The following is a 17,842-nucleotide window of genomic DNA, read 5'->3' as shown; positions in this document are numbered from 1 at the left end:
GGAAGTTAACGCGGTCGTGAAAGATCTGTCTCTCGGGAGTGTATCGATGGGTGAATACCTCACCACGAAGTACGCGCTATGGCTCGACATGCGAACAACGGACGATGACCAACTACACGGCAGTGGGAGGAGAATAGAAAATGCTAGCGAGGGTGTCACCATACAGATAACGAAGCTCCAGGAATCGGCTAGTAAATTAAACATATACTTGTACGTGATTATGGATGCGCAACTTAATATACAGAATGGGAGATTCGTGCAAGCAATCTATTAATAATCTTTTACCTAAAGATCTGCACTGCGCTATCATATGCGGGCAAACGGGCTGTGGAAAAACAGCTTTTATTCTAGATATTTTAGAAAGTCATTATCGGGACGTTTTCGATCATATTATTATTCTGTGCCCCACTATAAGCGTTAATAAAACATACTTATCGAGAGATTGGGTAATGAATGACGACGGGGTACACAGGGCGATCGTTTACAAGACTGTCTCCGAGTATGTCACGAAAAATACAAAGGAGAATCAACCCTTTTCGTAATAGACGACTGCAGCGCTAGTAAAGAACTAACCAAAAAGAAGGATATGCTTTCGTATTTAGCATTCTCCGGTCGGCATACTCAACATAGCGTTTGGGTACTTACTCAAAAATACAACTCTGTCCTGAAAGATCTCAGAGAGCAGACCAAATGGGTAGCGCTGTTTCATTGCAAAGATCGAGATTCATTCGAGGAATGTTTACGCGAAAATGACGTCATTTATACCAAGGGTGAACGTGACAAAGTCAGAAAAGTGTTAGCGGCAACGAAGCACTGTAAACTCGTATTAAAAACCGATCAACCAGCTGCTTATGCAATTGCTTAGCAAAATGTAGCAAAATTATAGCAAAATGTAGCAAAAATGTAGCAAATTGAACATTAGCGTTTAATATTACATAAAATGTGGTTCGAAATCATCATTCTTTCGCAACAGTTCATTATTACGGGATGTATTGGATACGTCATATCATATTATGTTAGACTTAAATATCTCCTTAGGTATTACATTATGGAATGCGACGAACTCATCGAACAAATGCTCAAAGAATCTGATGTAGATAAATCTTTAGATAAACATAGAGAAAGACTTGCCGCTTTGGTAGCCGGTGGAAAATGTTCCCAATATTTGGCAGAAAATTATACCATCGAAAAAATTGATAACATGACCGATGAAGAGATTAAAAAACTGTACACGCGTTACGAGTCTAGACTGGGAGCTACCATGACTAAAACTATAGGGTCGTCTATATTACAACTATACACAGTCGTAGCTAGTACGTTTCTCCCCATCCCGGCAGAACATCGCATGTATTTATGCGAATCTCTAGAGAAAGACCCATTCATCGAACACGCTATAAGTTCAGTGAGCTGTGAGTTTTATCATAGATTCGGAATGTTCTTAGCTCCGTTCACCACAGCTTTAATAACGGCTAGGTATTGTCAATTTAAACATACGTGCCCACTTAATAATAATGGAGACACAACAGGTGACACCACAACAGATGGTGCAACCACAACAGATTGCGGAAACGCAACAACAGATTGCGGAAACGGAACCACATGTGAATGAGGAACCACAAGTGAATGAGAAAATACTAAAACCCAGAGTTACTAAGAACCCAAAAAAAATAGCTGCAGGAAGAAAGGGAGGGCTGGCGCGCAAAGCAAAATTAATAAGTAATTCAAATCCGATTAAAACATGGGCACTAGTAGGAGTTGCTGGTATAGCGGCTGTATGGTTCTTTTATAAGACCGGAGAAGAGAAAACGTCACCCCCGCCGCAACAACAAGTTCAATTAGAGGTTAGTCCTCATATAATGCTATAAGAAGCATGACTACTCCAGTTACAGACGGTAAAATGTTGGTAAACGCGACGTATCATTCAGCGGTGGTAACCGGCTTGGCCATTGGCTATGCCCGTATGGCTAAAATGATTACTAAAGCCACACCTCCCAAGCTAGATTTTAATGGATTTGATATAGGTATGATGGTTCTGGATATTGGATTAGCTATGGCAACGAAGGATATGCTCATCAAACAAGGACTTATCCCGGAAGACATAATGAAGTAATTAAACATTTGAATATTTATATTCATATGGCATCAATTGCGATGATGGTCGGTGGAGCTGTTGTTAATGCTCTTGCAATGAAAAACTGATTAAGGAAGGACATTCAATTCAAACGTTTAAGGATGTCGAATCCGCCATGCACGAATACTACCTCGTTTATGGGAAAAAACTCGACCCAATACCTAGACCAACAATGAGTCAGTTTTATACACCGTCAGAGGAACAAAAGAACCGAGAGGTCACATTTGTGATTATGGGGTTATCTGCTCTATTGATTTTCAGCTATACTATCGTTAAATCGCATACTCATTTTGACATAAAAAATCCCCCCTGTAGTAGCAGTATAGGTAATAAATCTGGCTCCAGTGGAAGTGGTCCAGAACCATCATTACCTATAAAAATTTATATCATTGGCTCCAGGTGGTGGCCAATTTAACTGAATCTTATGACTATCGTTGAATCACATAATCATTTTGGCATAAAAAATTCCCCCTGTAGTGGTGGTATAGGTATATAAATCCGGCTCCAGTGGAAGTGGTCCAGAACCATCATTACCTATACTACTCTCTTTATTGTTCAAATTCTGTTAAATACATATTGTAGGCAGGTTTTAAGCAGAGAAGGGGTTTGACTCTCTTACCAAGCAGACCTCTCTCCCACAGCCCAGAGTGTGTACCGACTCTCTGTGGCACCCTCAGTTATTTCTAAGTATATTGTAAATTGTTAATTGTTCTTGTAAATAAAATTGTGATTAGTCTCCTGTGACTCTGGCTCTTTGCTGACTAATTCCCCAAGAAAACCAGCACGCCGTTTGGAAGGTATTGTTCTCACAGAACTGTTCCATGATAATTCATAAAAGCACTTGATGTAGATCTAATTATTATAAGATAACTTAGTATAAATGTTATACCATGATAGTGTGATGGCGAAGGGTGATGGAGAAGGGTGATGAAGAGTGATGATGGAGGGTGTGTGAGTGTAAATGGGAGTGTGATGGGGAGGGGTGATAGGAAGGGGTGATGAAGAGTAATGATGGAGGGGTGTGTGTGTGTGACTGGGAGGGGTGATGGGGAGGGGTGATGGAGAAGGGTGATGAGTGATGATGGAGGGTGTGTGTGTGTAATTGGGAGTGTGATGGGGAGGGGTGATAGGAAGGGGTGATGAAGAGTAATGATGGAGGGGTGTGTGTGTAACTGGGAGTGTGATGGGGAGGGGTGATGGAGAAGGGTGATGAGTGATGATGGAGGGGTGTGTGTGTAACTGGGATGGGTGATGGGGAGGGGTGATAGGAAGGGGTGATGAAGAGTGATGAAGAGTGATGATGGAGGGTGTGTGAGTGTAATTTGGAGTGTGATGGGGAGGGGTGATGGGGAGGGGTGATGAAGAGTGATGAAGGAGGGGTGTGTGTGTGTGTAACTGGGAGTGTGATGGGGAGGGGTGATAGGAAGGGGTGATGAAGAATGATGATGGAGGGGTGTGTGTGTAACTGGGAGTGTGATGGGGAGGGGTGATGGAGAAGGGTGATGAGTGATGATGGAGGGGTGTGTGTGTAACTGGGATGGGTGATGGGGAGGGGTGATGGAGAAGGGTGATGAGTGATGATGGAGGGGTGTGTGTGTAACTGGGATGGGTGATGGGGAGGGGTGATGGAGAAGGGTGATGAGTGATGATGGAGGGGTGTGTGTGTAACTGGGATGGGTGATGGGGAGGGGTGATGGAGAAGGGTGATGAGTGATGATGGAGGGTGTGTGTATGTAACTGGGAGTGTGATGGGGAGGGGTGATGGAGAAGGGTGATGAGTGATGATGGAGGGATGACAGAGGGTGTGTGTGTGTGTGTGTGTGTGTGTGTGTGTGTGTGTGTGTGTGTGTGTGTGTGTGTGTGTGTGTGTGTGTGTGTGTGTGTGTGTGTGTGTGTGTGTGTGTGATTGACCTTGTTCCCATGGCAACTCAAACAATTAACAAGTAAGAATTCTAGATGCAAATAGGCATTACTTACTTGTTGAACTGTTATGGAGACAGTGAGTGAGTGAGTGAGTGAGTGAGTGAGTGAGTGAGTGAGTGAGTGAGTATGATTTTACCCTACTTTTAGCACCAGATATGGGCTTCATACATTGTACCCATGTCGGGAATCAAACCTTGGTCTTGGGCGTGACGAGCGAACACTTTAACTACCAGGCTACCAGACTGCCCCCGAGAGATATACAGACAGACTTGGCGGGTGAAGTTTGCACAGATAGAAAAGACATGGGAAGGAAGAACTACCATTAAGATCAATCTAGGGAGCATCTTGAGCTAATATGTCACCTCAAGGTGACAAGGCAAACCATGGATTGCACCAGATATTAATGCTCTCTGTATACCACCTCTCAAGCAATCACATCATGGATTCTCTATGTTCTCCAAGCCAATGCAGAGGAATTCTTTATTCAATTTAATCATCACCCCACAAGGCATTGATAAAAATCAATAACGTCGCTGATCGAGGTCATGGCTTCCTCCTCCCACGAAGCTATGTGGCAGGAAGGTGGACGGTCTTGACATCATAGGAGACAATGGTCACGTGGTCTTGACACGCTTTTGATGTGTCTTAACACGGGAGGGGCCATTGGTCAGAGGTCTGGGAGACTGGTCTGGGGCACTGGTTTGGGGCACTGATTGGAGGCACTGGTCTGGGACACTGATTGGAGGCACTGGTCTGGGGCACTGGTCTGGGGCACTGGTCTGTGGCACTGGTCTGGGGCAGGTCTGGGGCAGGTCTGGGGCACTGGTCTGTTGCAATGCTCTGAGGCACTGGTCTGGGGCATTGGTCTGGGGCAGGTCTGGGGCAGGTCTGTGGCACTGGTTTGGGGCACTGGTCCTGGGCACTGGTCTGTGGCACTGGTCTGGGGCACTGGTCTGGGGCACTGGTTTTGGGCACTGACTGGAGGCACTGGTCTGGGGCACTGGTCTGTGGCAATGCTCTGAGGCACTGGTCTGGGGCACTGGTCTGGGGCACTGGTCTGGGGCAGGTCTGGGGCACTGATTGGAGGCACTAGTATGGGGCACTGGTCTGGGGCAGGTCTGGGGCACTGGTTTGGGGCACTGATTGGAGGCACTGGTCTGGGGCACTGGTCTGTGGCACAGGTCTGGGGCACTGGTTTAGGGGCACTGGTCTGTGGCAATGCTCTGAGGCACTGGTCTAGGGCAGGTCTGTGGCAATGCTCTGAGGCACTGGTCTCGGGCACTGGTTTGGGGCACTAGTTTTGGGCACTGACTGGAGGCACTGGTCTGTGGCACAGGTCTGGGGCACTGGTCTGGGGCACTGGTCTGGTGCACTGGTCTGTGGCAGCGGTCTGTGGCACTGGTCTGAAGCACTGGTTGGAGGCACTGGTTTTGTGCACTGACTGGAGGCACTGGTCTGGGGCACTGGTCTGTGGCACAGGTCTGGGGCACTGGTCTGGGGCACAGGTCTGAGGCACTGGTCTTGGGCACTGGTCTGGGGCACTGATTGGAGGCACTGGTCTGTGGCAGCGGTCTGTGGCACTGGTCTTTGGCACTGGTCTGAAGCACTGGTTGGAGGCACTGCTCTTTGGCACTGCTCTGTGGCACTGCTCTGTGGCACTGGTCTGGGGCACTGGTCTGGGGCACTGGTGGGGGGCACTGGTTGGAGGCACTGGTTGGAGGCACTGGTCAGAGGCACTTGTTGCAAACCACAATCAAATGACTTGCAAAACCTGTTGAACATTCCCTGCATGGGGCACCCAGATTTGTGCTCTGATTCTGGCTCAGGGATGCTGCCAGATTTTATTAGCATAGTTGGTGTGATGCTAATGAGAGGTGGTGGGCAGGCTGCACTACACACATGGTGAGTGATTAACATACCCTGGCAATACAGACACCAGGTCACAACACTAGGATCACATCTTGGAACAACCTCTGCATTTCTAGAACTAAAGGTCAGTTTTGTTGATGAAGACAGCAGGTCACTCCACTAGCATCACAGAGACATTGTGATGACCTCTGTATTTTTAAAATAAAAGTTGACTCTGTAGATGAGGATGGACAAAGTAATTCTAAAACCCGAAATTCTTTTTCGTGATCATCTAGTTGCATGAATATGAACTTAATATTGTCCAATATCAAAGCAATTTTACTTGAGCATAGTTTCACTTCTCCTGTATCTAGGGAATTATGCAAGATCCAAAAAGTTCAAGACTTGTTTAAGATTGCAAGGTTAGTACTACTACAATTAACCTGTTTCTATTTCAACAGCACATATGAAAAACAAAACTTTGAATGAAATATTGTTTACACTTTAGACAAGTTACAGATAAACTCTTGGTTGACAAGTTACAGATAAACTCTTGGTTGCCTGCAAGTGGCACGGTTGGTTGCCTGCAAATGACACAGTTGGTTTCCTGCAAGTGGCACGGCTGGTTGCCTGCAAGCAAGTGGGAGGGTTGGTTGCCTGCAAGAGGCATGGATGGTTGCCTACAAGTGGCACGGTTGGTTGCCTACAAGTGGCACAGTTGGTTGTTTCCAAGTGGCAGGGCTGGTTGCCTACAAGTGGCACGGTTGGTTGCCTGCAAGTGGCATGGTTGGTTGCCTACAAGTGGCACGGTTGGTTGCCTACAAGTGGCACGGTTGGTTGCCTGCAAGTGGCATGGTTGGTTGCCTGCATGTGGCACGGTTGGTTGCCTACAAGTGGCATGGTTGGTTGCCTGCAAGTGGTTGCCTGCAAGTGGCAGGGTTGGTTGCCTGCAAGTGGCAGGGTTGGTTGCCTGCATGTGGCATGGTTGGCTGCCTGCAAGTGGCACAGTTGGTTGGCAGCATGTGGCATGGTTGGTTGCCTGCAAGTGGCACAATTGGTTGCCTGCAAGTGGCACGGGTGGCTGCCTACAAGTGGCAGGGTTGGCTGCCTACAAGTGGCACGGTTGGTTGCCTACAAGTGGCAGGGTTGGTTGCCTGCATGTGGCACGATTGGTTGCCTACAAGTGGCAGGGTTGGTTGCCTGTAAGTGGCACGGCTGGTTGCCTGCAAGCAAGTGGGAGGGTTGGCTGCCTGCATGTGGCATGGTTGGTTGCCTACAAGTGGCAGGGTTGGATGCATGCAAGTGGCACGATTGGTTGCATGCAAGTAGCAGGGTTGGTTGCCTGCAAGTGGCACAGTTGGTTTCCTGCAAGTCGCACGGCTGGTTGCCTGCAAGCAAGTGGGAGGGTTGGCTGCCTGCAAGTGGCAGGGTTGGTTGCCTACAAGTGGCAGGGTTGGTTGCCTACAAGTGGCACAGTTGGTTGCCTGCAAGTGGCAGGGTTGGTTGCCTACAAGTGGCACAGTTGGTTGCCTGCATGTGGCACAGTTGGTTGCCTGCAAGTGGCAGGGTTGGTTGCCTACAAGTGGCACAGTTGGTTGCCTGCAAGTGGCAGGGTTGGTTGCCTGCAAGTGGCACGGTTGGTTGCCTGCAAGTGGCAGGGTTGGTTGCCTACAAGTGGCACAGTTGGTTGCCTGCAAGTGGCAGGGTTGGTTGCCTGCAAGTGGCACGGTTGGTTGCCTGCATGTGGCAGGGTTGGTTGCCTGTATGTGGCACGGTTGGTTGCCTGCAAGAGGCACGATTGGTTGCATGCAAGTGGCACGGGTGACTGCCTACAAGTGGCACGGTTGGCTGCCTACAAGTGGCACGGTTGGTTGCCTGCAAGTGGCAAGGTTGGTTGCCTGCAGGTGGCAGGGTTGGTTGCCTGCATGTGGCACGATTGGTTGCCTGCAAGTGGCAGGGTTGGTTGCCTGCAAGTGGCACAGTTGGTTTCCTGCAAGTGGCACAACTGGTTGCCTGCAAGCAAGTGGCAGGGTTGGTTGCCTACAAGTGGCACAGTTGGTTGCCTGCAAGTGGCAGGGTTGGTTGCCTACAAGTGGCACGGTTGGTTGCCTGCAAGTGGCACAGTTGGTTGCCTGCAAGTGGCACGGTTGGTTGCCTGCAAGTGGCACAGTTGGTTGCCTGCAAGTGGCACGGTTGGCTGCCTACAAGTGGCAAGGTTGGTTGCCTGCAAGTGGCAGGGTTGGTTGCCTGCATGTGGCACGATTGGTTGCCTACAAGTGGCAGGGTTGGTTGCCTGCAAGTGGCACGGTTGGTTGCCTGCATGTGGCACGGTTGGTTGCTTGGAAGTGGCATGGTTGGTTGCCTGCAAGTGGCACGGTTGGTTGCCTGCATGTGGCACGGTTGGTTGCCTGCAAGAGGCATGACTGGTTGCCTGCAAGTGGCACCGTTAATCGAGCTGGTATTGTATGCATGAAGGTTCAAACTTTGCCCCATATCATAATACTATGGGACAATTATTTAAGTCATTGACACCCCCCCTGTTAATACATTGTCTGTACATCAACTCATTGACAAAACCCATGTTCATTGCTTGTCTGAGAATCAACATATATGCAAATGGCACGACCTGTGTTCATTGCCTGTGAATAATAACACATTTGGTATCATCTGTGTTCACAGATCAGTGACAAATTTCTCATCTGATATTTAATGTCAAGTGTTGGTTATTGACTGGTAAACTTCTTTGATGACACACATGTGTAATATTTATTTTTTTTACACATAATTCCCTTTTCATTTTGAGCTCCCCTTTAAAAAAAAGTGCCCTGATCACGACCGTTATCTTAGAAAACCACAACCGTTGAATGACATCAAGAATCTTCAGCTGTAATATCAATACTAGTATGTCATCATTCCGACCTTATGTCACCTAAAGATTCAAATGACATCAACACTGCTGTCTGGATGGCGGAAACACTACACTGGTGCATGTGAAGTGATATTAACACTAGTGCACATATGATTTCTGTGAACTCGGTTATTTCTAACCCTATGGGTAATAAATACAGTCAAATTAATCCAACATGGTGGGTTGCACATTATTATGTTGGATTAGCAAGCTTCAATAATCAAAATTAAGAAGTATCAACATTCATGATCGAAAAACGAACAACTACATGAGAGATAATGAACAATACAAACACGCTGTAACAAAAAAATGAAAATTGAAATATTCATATTGTTATGTTATATTGTTGTCGGAATGTTTTCTAATCATGCAACCTCTAAAGCCGAACACAAAACTAATGCTACGGGTTGTATGACTGATTCAAAATAGTTTTGAAAGCATAGACTGGAATGGAAGTCGCCAGTTTGAAACTAGGACTGCAAAGCTCAAGAAAGCTGCTTTCTTAGTGGCTAAGGCTGAGACTGATTAATGAGTGATTTCAGTATTTCATTGCAAGTTAGGTGGATCAGCGTGGGAGTGGGGCTGTATGTTTAATCGCTTACCTTGTGCATGTTAGGTGGGTCGGCGTGGGAGTGGGACTGTATGTTTAATCGCTTACCTTGTGCAAGTTAGGTGGATCAGCGTGGGAGTGGGACTGTATGTTTAATCGCTTACCTTGTGCATGTTAGGTGGGTCAGCGTGGGAGTGGGACTGTATGTTTAATCGCTTACCTTGTGCATGTTAGGTGGGTCAGCGTGGGAGTGGGACTGTATGTTTAATCGCTTACCTTGTGCATGTTAGGTGGGTCAGCGTGGGAGTGGGACTGTATGTTTAATCGCTTACCTTGTGCATGTTAGGTGGGTCAGCGTGGGAGTGGGACTGTATGTTTAATCGCTTACCTTGTGCATGTTAGGTGGGTCGGCGTGGGAGTGGGACTGTATGTTTAATCGCTTACCTTGTGCATGTTAGGTGGGTCGACGTGGGAGTGGGACTGTATGTTTAATCGCTTACCTTGTGCATGTTAGGTGGGTCGTCGTGGGAGTGGGACTGTATGTTTAATCGCTTACCTTGTGCATGTTAGGTGGGTCGGCGTGGGAGTGGGACTGTATGTTTTATCGCTTACCTTGTGCATGTTAGGTGGGTCGGCGTGGGAGTGGGACTGTATGTTTAATCGCTTACCTTGTGCATGTTAGGTGGGTCGGCGTGGGAGTGGGACTGTATGTTTTATCGCCTACCTTGTGCATGTTAGGTGGGTCGGCGTGGGAGTGGGACTGTATGTTTAATCGTTTACCTTGTGCATGTTAGGTGGGTCGGCGTTGGAGTGGGACTGTATGTTTTATCGCCTACCTTGTGCATGTTAGGTGGGTCGGCGTGGGAGTGGGACTGTATGTTTAATCGCTTACCTTGTGCATGTTAGGTGGGTCGGCGTGGGAGTGGGACTGTATGTTTAATTGCTTACCTTGTGCATGTTAGGTGGGTCGGCGTGGGAGTGGGACTGTATGTTTAATCGCTTACCTTGTGCATGTTAGGTTTGTCGGCGTGGGAGTGGGACTGTATGTTTAATCGCTTACCTTGTGCATGTTAGGTGGGTCGGCGTGGGAGTGGGACTGTATGTTCAATCGCTTACCTTGTGCATGTTAGGTGGGTCGGCGTGGGAGTGGGACTGTATGTTTTATCGCCTACCTTGTGCATGTTAGGTGGGTCGGCGTGGGAGTGGGACTGTATGTTTAATCGCTTACCTTGTGCATGTTAGGTGGGTCGGCGTGGGAGTGGGACTGTATGTTTAATTGCTTACCTTGTGCATGTTAGGTGGGTCGGCGTGGGAGTGGGACTGTATGTTTAATCGCTTACCTTGTGCATGTTAGGTTTGTCGGCGTGGGAGTGGGACTGTATGTTTAATCGCTTACCTTGTGCATGTTAGGTGGGTCGGCGTGGGAGTGGGACTGTATGTTCAATCGCTTACCTTGTGCATGTTAGGTGGGTCGGCGTGGGAGTGGGACTGTATGTTTAATCGCTTACCTTGTGCATGTTAGGTGGGTCGGCGTGGGAGTGGGACTGTATGTTCAATCGCTTACCTTGTGCATGTTAGGTGGGTCGGCGTGGGAGTGGGACTGTATGTTTAATCGCTTACCTTGTGCATGTTAGGTGGGTCGGCGTGGGAGTGTGGCTACATGTATAACTGCCAATGTGACTGTATGTATAATTGCCTACCTTGTGCATCCCGCCGCTGCTGCTGCTGTCCGTGGTCCCACTGGTGGCTGTGGAGTTTATGGACGTCAAGGAACCTCTCCGGTCCATTCCAATTTCTTCCAGAGAGGCGGTGTCACTTTCCATATCCCTGGAAAAAAGCACATTCTCCAGTAACCGTGACAATTTTGTTGTCAGTGAAGGAAAGGAAGGGTTGAGACATCAAGAATACCTACCTGTCAGTATTGTACCAACAAATACACACACTGAGTGTCCATAATAAACCTTGCACACAACTTGACTAGTCTGACACTATCTCTAACCCTTGCACACAACTTGACTGGTCGGACACTAACTCTAACCCTTGCACACAAGTTGACTGGTCTGACACTATCTCTAACCCTTGCACACAACTTGACTGGTCGGACACTAACTCTAACCCTTGCACACAAGTTGACTGGTCGGACACTAACTCTAACCCTTGCACACAAGTTGACTAGTCGGATACTAACTCTAACCCTTGCACACAAGTTGACTAGTCGGACACTAACTCTAACCCTTGCACACAACTTGACTAGTCGGACACTAACTCTAACCCTTCCACACAACTTGACTAGTCTGACACTAACTCTAACCCTTGCACACAACTTGACTAGGCTGAACAGTAGACCTCTTCAAGAAACATGCAAACACATGAACAAGCTACATACCTGCTGACTCGGCTCCCGTAGAAGAGTTTCGGTGGTGGTTTGAACATGGTTGGTTGTTTGTCTTTGAGTGCATCATGCATGTACATCATACGCTCCTGAATGAGCTCCCGCATCTTCTTCACCCACTGCTGCTTGGTGTCCAGCGAGGAGGCCTACAAACACAAACATCCTTTATAGGAGGCCTACACACACAAACATCCTTTACAGGAGGCCTACAAACACAAACATCCTTTTCAGGAGGCCTACAAACACAAACATCCTTTACAGGAGGCCTACAAACACAAACATCCTTACGGAGGAGGCCTACAAATACAAACATCCTTCCGAAGAAGGCCTACAAACACAAACATCCTTACGGAGGAGGCCTACAAACACAAACATCCTTCCGGAGGAGGCCTACAAACACAAACATCCTTCACAGAAGGCCTACACACACAAACTTTCTTACGGAGGAGGCCTAAAAACACAAACATCCTTACGGAGGAGGAGGCCTACAAACACAAACATCCTCAGGGAGGAGGCCTACAAACACAAACATGCTCTACAGGAGGCCTACAAACACAAACATCCTTTACAGAGAAAGCCTACACACACAAACATCCTTTACAGAGGAGGCCTACACACACAAACATCCTTTACAGAGAAAGCCTACACACAAACATCCTTTACAGAGGAGGCCTACACACACAAACATCCTTTACAGAGGAGGCCTACACACACAAACATCCTTTACAGGGAAAGCCTACACACAAACATCCTTTACAGAGGAGGCCTACACACACAAACATCCTTTACAGAGGAGGCCTACACACACAAACATCCTGATGGAGGAGGCCTACAAACACAAACATCCTTTACAAAGGAGGCCTACACACACAAACATCATTTACAGAGAAAGCCTACACACACAAACATCCTTTACAGAGGAGGCCTACAAACACAAACATCTTTACAGAGGAGGCCGACAGTCACAAACATCCTTTACAGGGAAGCCGACAGACACAAACATCCTTTACGAAAATGACCTACAAACAAGCTTTACAGAGGAAACCTACAAACACACACATCCTTCATGGGTCACTACTGGGACTACTAATAAGGTCACGATAGGGACCACCTTATACAACTGCCATTGCAGCCAAGATATCCCCACTTCTGTCATACTGCCAATAAGTGCGTGAGAGTATGGTTTTATGCCGCTGTTAGCAATATTCCAGTAATATCACAGTGGGAGACACCAGAAATGGGCTTCACACATTGTCCCCATGTCAGGAATCGTACTGCCAATGAGCTGCACAGGGCAATATCTATAATCAACAACAACTACTATGGTCAGGCACAGAGACAAGTGTTGGTCACCCTTGAGGAGAGACAATCATTGGTCATCCTTGTGGACAGACAATCATTGGTCATCCTTGTGGACAGACAATCATTGGTCATCCTTGTGGGCGGACAATTATTAGTCATCCTTGTGGGGAGACAATCATTGGTCATCCTTGTGGGGAAACAATCATTGGTCATCCTTGTGGACAGACAATCATTGGTCATCCTTGTGGACAGACAATCATTGGTCATCCTTGTGTACAGACAATCATTGGTCATCCTTGTGGGGAAACAATCATTGGTCATCCTTGTGGACAGACAATCATTGGTCATCCTTGTGGACAGACAATTATTGGTTATCCTTGTGGGGAGACAATCATTGGTCATCCTTGTGGACAGACAATCATTGGTCATCCTTGTGGAAAGACAATCATTGGTTATCCTTGTGGAAAGACAATCATTGGTTATCCTTGTGGACAGACAATTATTGGTTATCCTTGTGGGGAGACAATCATTGGTCATCCTTGTGGACAGACAATCATTGGTCATCCTTGTGGACAGACAATCATTTGTCATCCTTGTGGGGAGACAATTATTGGTCATCCTTTTGGACAGACAATCATTGGTCATCCTTGTGGGGAGACAATCATTGGTCATCCTTGTGGACAGACAATCATTGGTCATCCTTGTGGAAAGAGAATCATTGGTCATCCTTGTGGGGAGACAATCATTGGTCATCCTTGTGGACAGACAATCATTGGTCATCCTTGTGGGGAGACAATCATTGGTTATCCTTGTGGAAAGACAATCATTGGTCATCCTTGTGGGGAGACAATCATTGGTCATCCTTGTGGGGAGACAATTATTGGTCATCCTTGTGGACAGACAATCATTGGTTATCCTTGTGGAAAGACAATCATTGGTTATCCTTGTGGACAGACAATTATTGGTTATCCTTGTGGGGAGACAATCATTGGTCATCCTTGTGGACAGACAATCATTGGTCATCCTTGTGGACAGACAATCATTTGTCATCCTTGTGGGGAGACAATTATTGGTCATCCTTTTGGACAGACAATCATTGGTCATCCTTGTGGGGAGACAATCATTGGTCATCCTTGTGGACAGACAATCATTGGTCATCCTTGTGGAAAGAGAATCATTGGTCATCCTTGTGGGGAGACAATCATTGGTCATCCTTGTGGACAGACAATCATTGGTCATCCTTGTGGGGAGACAATCATTGGTTATCCTTGTGGAAAGACAATCATTGGTCATCCTTGTGGGGAGACAATCATTGGTCATCCTTGTGGGGAGACAATTATTGGTCATCCTTGTGGACAGACAATCATTGGTCATCCTTGTGGACAGACAATCATTGGTCATCCTTGTGGACAGACAATCATTGGTCATCCTTGTGGACAGACAATCATTGATCATCCTTGTGGGGAGACAATCATTGGTCATCCTTGTGGAAAGACAATTATTGGTTATCTTTGTGGACAGACAATTATTGGTTATCTTTGTGGAAAGACAATTATTGGTACTTGGTATACTTTGCAATCCAACAGACAATCTCCAAAGAATATTATGCTGTGGACAAGGGTTGGTTTGACATCCCATTAACAAGACGCTACCTTAAGTATTATTCTGTAGTCTGAGATGGGCGCTCTACCGGTCCACAGGGCAAACTTGGTTTCATCTCCCTCTATGTGCTCCGTTACATTAACTTCTGAGATCTGAAAACAACACAACCAAAATAAGCAACCAATATTGAGTGAGCGAATGTGTGAGTGAGTTTGGTTTTACGCTGCTTTAAGCAATATTTCAGCAGTATCACGGCGGGGGAACCAGAAATGGGTTTTACACATGGTACCCATGTTGGGAATAGAACCTGGGTCTTCGGTTTGACGAGTGAACCCTTTGACCACAAGGTTACCCCCCAGCCCCACAACCAATACAGGGCATAAACCTTCAGAATAAACCAGAATAAACACAACCCATAGAAGTAACACATTCAGAGACTACAAACAATTCAATTGTGTGACTGAATGATATATTTCTTGAAAAAAAAATGTCTCTGAGAGCATTAATAATCTACTTACTCCTAGCGGTCTACAATACCTCCTGCCCATACAATATTTGTTAATCAGAACCTAAAAGGGACTTTTGGCAAAGCCGAACATGCATTCAACATTGAATTTTGTGAAAGACTTTTAACAAACTGACATGAAATTCAAGGTCAGGCATTGGGTACTCACCATTAGTTTAAATTTATACATATATTTGGATTTGCCAGTGCTGTCTTTAACCTCCTTGGCAAAAATGAGACAGACGTCGAAGAGGAAGATGTGTCGCTCGCGGCCCTTCTTGATGAGCTGCTTGGGGTCCCACACGGTGAAGTTGTCCTGCAGTAACACCTCCCCCAGCGCCTCCAGGCTCTCCTCCACCCCCTCCAACATGCTCAGGTGCATCGCGTCGTTGGCCTTCTTCGGCACATTCAGCATCACATCGAGCCCATCCTGGGGACACAGAGGAGAGATGGTTTGACAGAGAAAAGATGGTTAGACAGATGATTAGACAGAGATGGTCAGACGGAGAAGAGATGGTTAGACAGATTGTTAGACAGTGGAGAGTTGGTTAGACAGAGGAATGATGTTGGTATGTGTCTACACTCATACAACTATCCCACCTTTATTTCGCCGGTGTGTTCCTCGCAGCAGGTCAGCAAGTCCTTGAGGAGCAGCTGGTACTTGGTAATGCGCTGCACCGGCTTGATGAGGAAGGAGGCCACGGGGTCATTCAGTTTGTGCTTGCTCTGCATCTCCTGCAACAGTATCAAGGATGTGACAGGGCATATCATACAGAGTGACTGAGTGATGCCGTAGTGACGGTACCCCGCTGTGTCACGGCAGCCTGTTGACAAGTCAACACAAACAAGTTATTGAAAGCAACGATCTATGTCATGAGGGCATGATGACTTGCAGCCTGTTGACAAGTCGACACAAACAAGTTATTGAAAGCAACGATCTATGTCATGAGGGCATGATGACTTGCAGCCTGTTGACAAGTCGACACAAACAAGTTATTGAAAGCAACGATCCATGTCATGAGGGCATGATGACTTGCAGCCTGCCACGTCCCATATTCTGACCATCCGATCCAGTCTGGGGATTCTTTATGACATTTATAGTTATAATAACTCTGATGGCTGACTCCATCCTAAATCCCAAGAAGCTAAACCAAATTGTTGCAGACACAAACGGTGGTCTGTAAATAATCAAGTCTGGACAAGACAATCAAATGATCGATCCATGCAATTGGGATATGATGACATGCATCAACCAAGTCAGCAAGTCTGACCACCCGAGCCCTTTATTTGCCACATACGACAAGCATTAGTACGTTGTTGTAGACCTAATCTAACCTGGATCTTCACGGGTAGAGTTCCTCCTGGAATTAGTGCCATCCTGAACAAATATTGCCAGTGTAAATGTACCGTGGAAGTATTTCTTGGTAAAAACTGTTCCCTGGGAATAATTTCCATAGAGAAATATAGTACAAAGGAACAATTTCCCTAGAGGAACAGATACTCTTAAACACAAGTTCCTGATGTCACCTGTCCCCCAGTAGGGAACTAACTTTTCTCCAACAGGTCTGTGTCTCCTGTTACTGGAGAAATATACACACTGTTGATAGTTACTGCCACCAGCTGAGATACAGAGAGATGGGTGTGACCCCTGATACTCACTGAGGGAGTACTGAGTGGGAGGGTCCTGTCACTGACTGCACTGAGGGAATACTGAGTGGGAGGAGGGAGAGGGTCCTGTCACTGACTGCACTGAGTGAGATACAGAGAGATGGGTGTGACCCCTGATACTCACTGAGGGAGTACTGAGTGTGAGGGTCCTGTCACTGACTGCACTGAGGGAATACTGAGTAGGAGGAGGGAGAGGGTTCTGTCACTGACTGTACTGAGGGAATACTGAGTGGGAGGGGGAGAGAGGGTCCTGTCACTGCTGCACTGAGTGAGATACAGAGAGATGGGTGTGACCCCTGATACTCACTGAGGGAGTACTGAGTGTGAGGGTCCTGTCACTGACTGTACTGAGGGAATACTGAGTGGGAGGGGGAGAGAGGGTTCTGTCACTGACTGTACTGAGGGAATACTGAGTGGGAGGGGGAGAGAGGGTCCTGTCACTGACTGCACTGAGTGAGATACAGAGAGATGGGTGTGACCCCTGATACTCACTGAGGGAATACTGAGTGGGAGGGGGAGAGAGGGTCCTGTCACCGACTGTACTGAGGGAATACTGAGTGGGAGGGGGAGAGAGGGTCCTGTCACTGACTGCACTGAGTGAGATACAGAGAGATGGGTGTGACCCCTGATACTCACTGAGGGAGTACTGAGTGTGAGGGTCCTGTCACTGACTGTACTGAGGGAATACTGAGTGGGAGGGGGAGAGAGGGTTCTGTCACTGACTGTACTGAGGGAATACTGAGTGGGAGGAGGGAGAGGGTTCTGTCACTGACTGTACTGAGGGAATACTGAGTGGGAGGAGGGAGAGGGTTCTGTCACTGACTGTACTGAGGGAATACTGAGTGGGAGGGGGAGAGAGGGTCCTGTCACTGACTGTACTGAGGGAATACTGAGTGGGAGGGGGAGAGAGGGTTCTGTCACTGACTGTACTGAGGGAATACTGAGTGGGAGGGGGAGAGAGGGTCCTGTCACTGACTGCACTGAGTGAGATACAGAGAGATGGGTGTGACCCC

General features: G+C 47.2%; 1 protein-coding gene across 1 annotated transcript in view; it reads right to left on the bottom strand.

Annotated features, from left to right (window-relative positions):
• The window catches only part of LOC139464082 (triple functional domain protein-like), a 145,757-nt gene that overhangs the window by 38,431 nt on the left and 89,484 nt on the right, over positions 1 to 17,842 (bottom strand). The window contains exons 31-35 of the mRNA XM_071245636.1: positions 15,762 to 15,896; positions 15,331 to 15,591; positions 14,707 to 14,808; positions 11,747 to 11,898; positions 11,061 to 11,187 (exon numbers count right to left, since the gene is read on the bottom strand). Of these exons, the coding sequence (XP_071101737.1) occupies positions 11,061 to 11,187; positions 11,747 to 11,898; positions 14,707 to 14,808; positions 15,331 to 15,591; positions 15,762 to 15,896 (777 nt within the window). The remainder of the gene's footprint in view (positions 1 to 11,060; positions 11,188 to 11,746; positions 11,899 to 14,706; positions 14,809 to 15,330; positions 15,592 to 15,761; positions 15,897 to 17,842) is intronic.

Source organism: Haliotis cracherodii, unplaced genomic scaffold, assembly GCF_022045235.1.
Source record: "Haliotis cracherodii isolate W230 unplaced genomic scaffold, xgHalCrac1.p SCAF_16, whole genome shotgun sequence".
NCBI classification, from domain to species: Eukaryota; Metazoa; Mollusca; class Gastropoda; order Lepetellida; family Haliotidae; genus Haliotis; species Haliotis cracherodii.
Note: the sequence above shows the minus strand (reverse complement) of the source record. Positions and strands in the feature narration are given on the sequence as shown.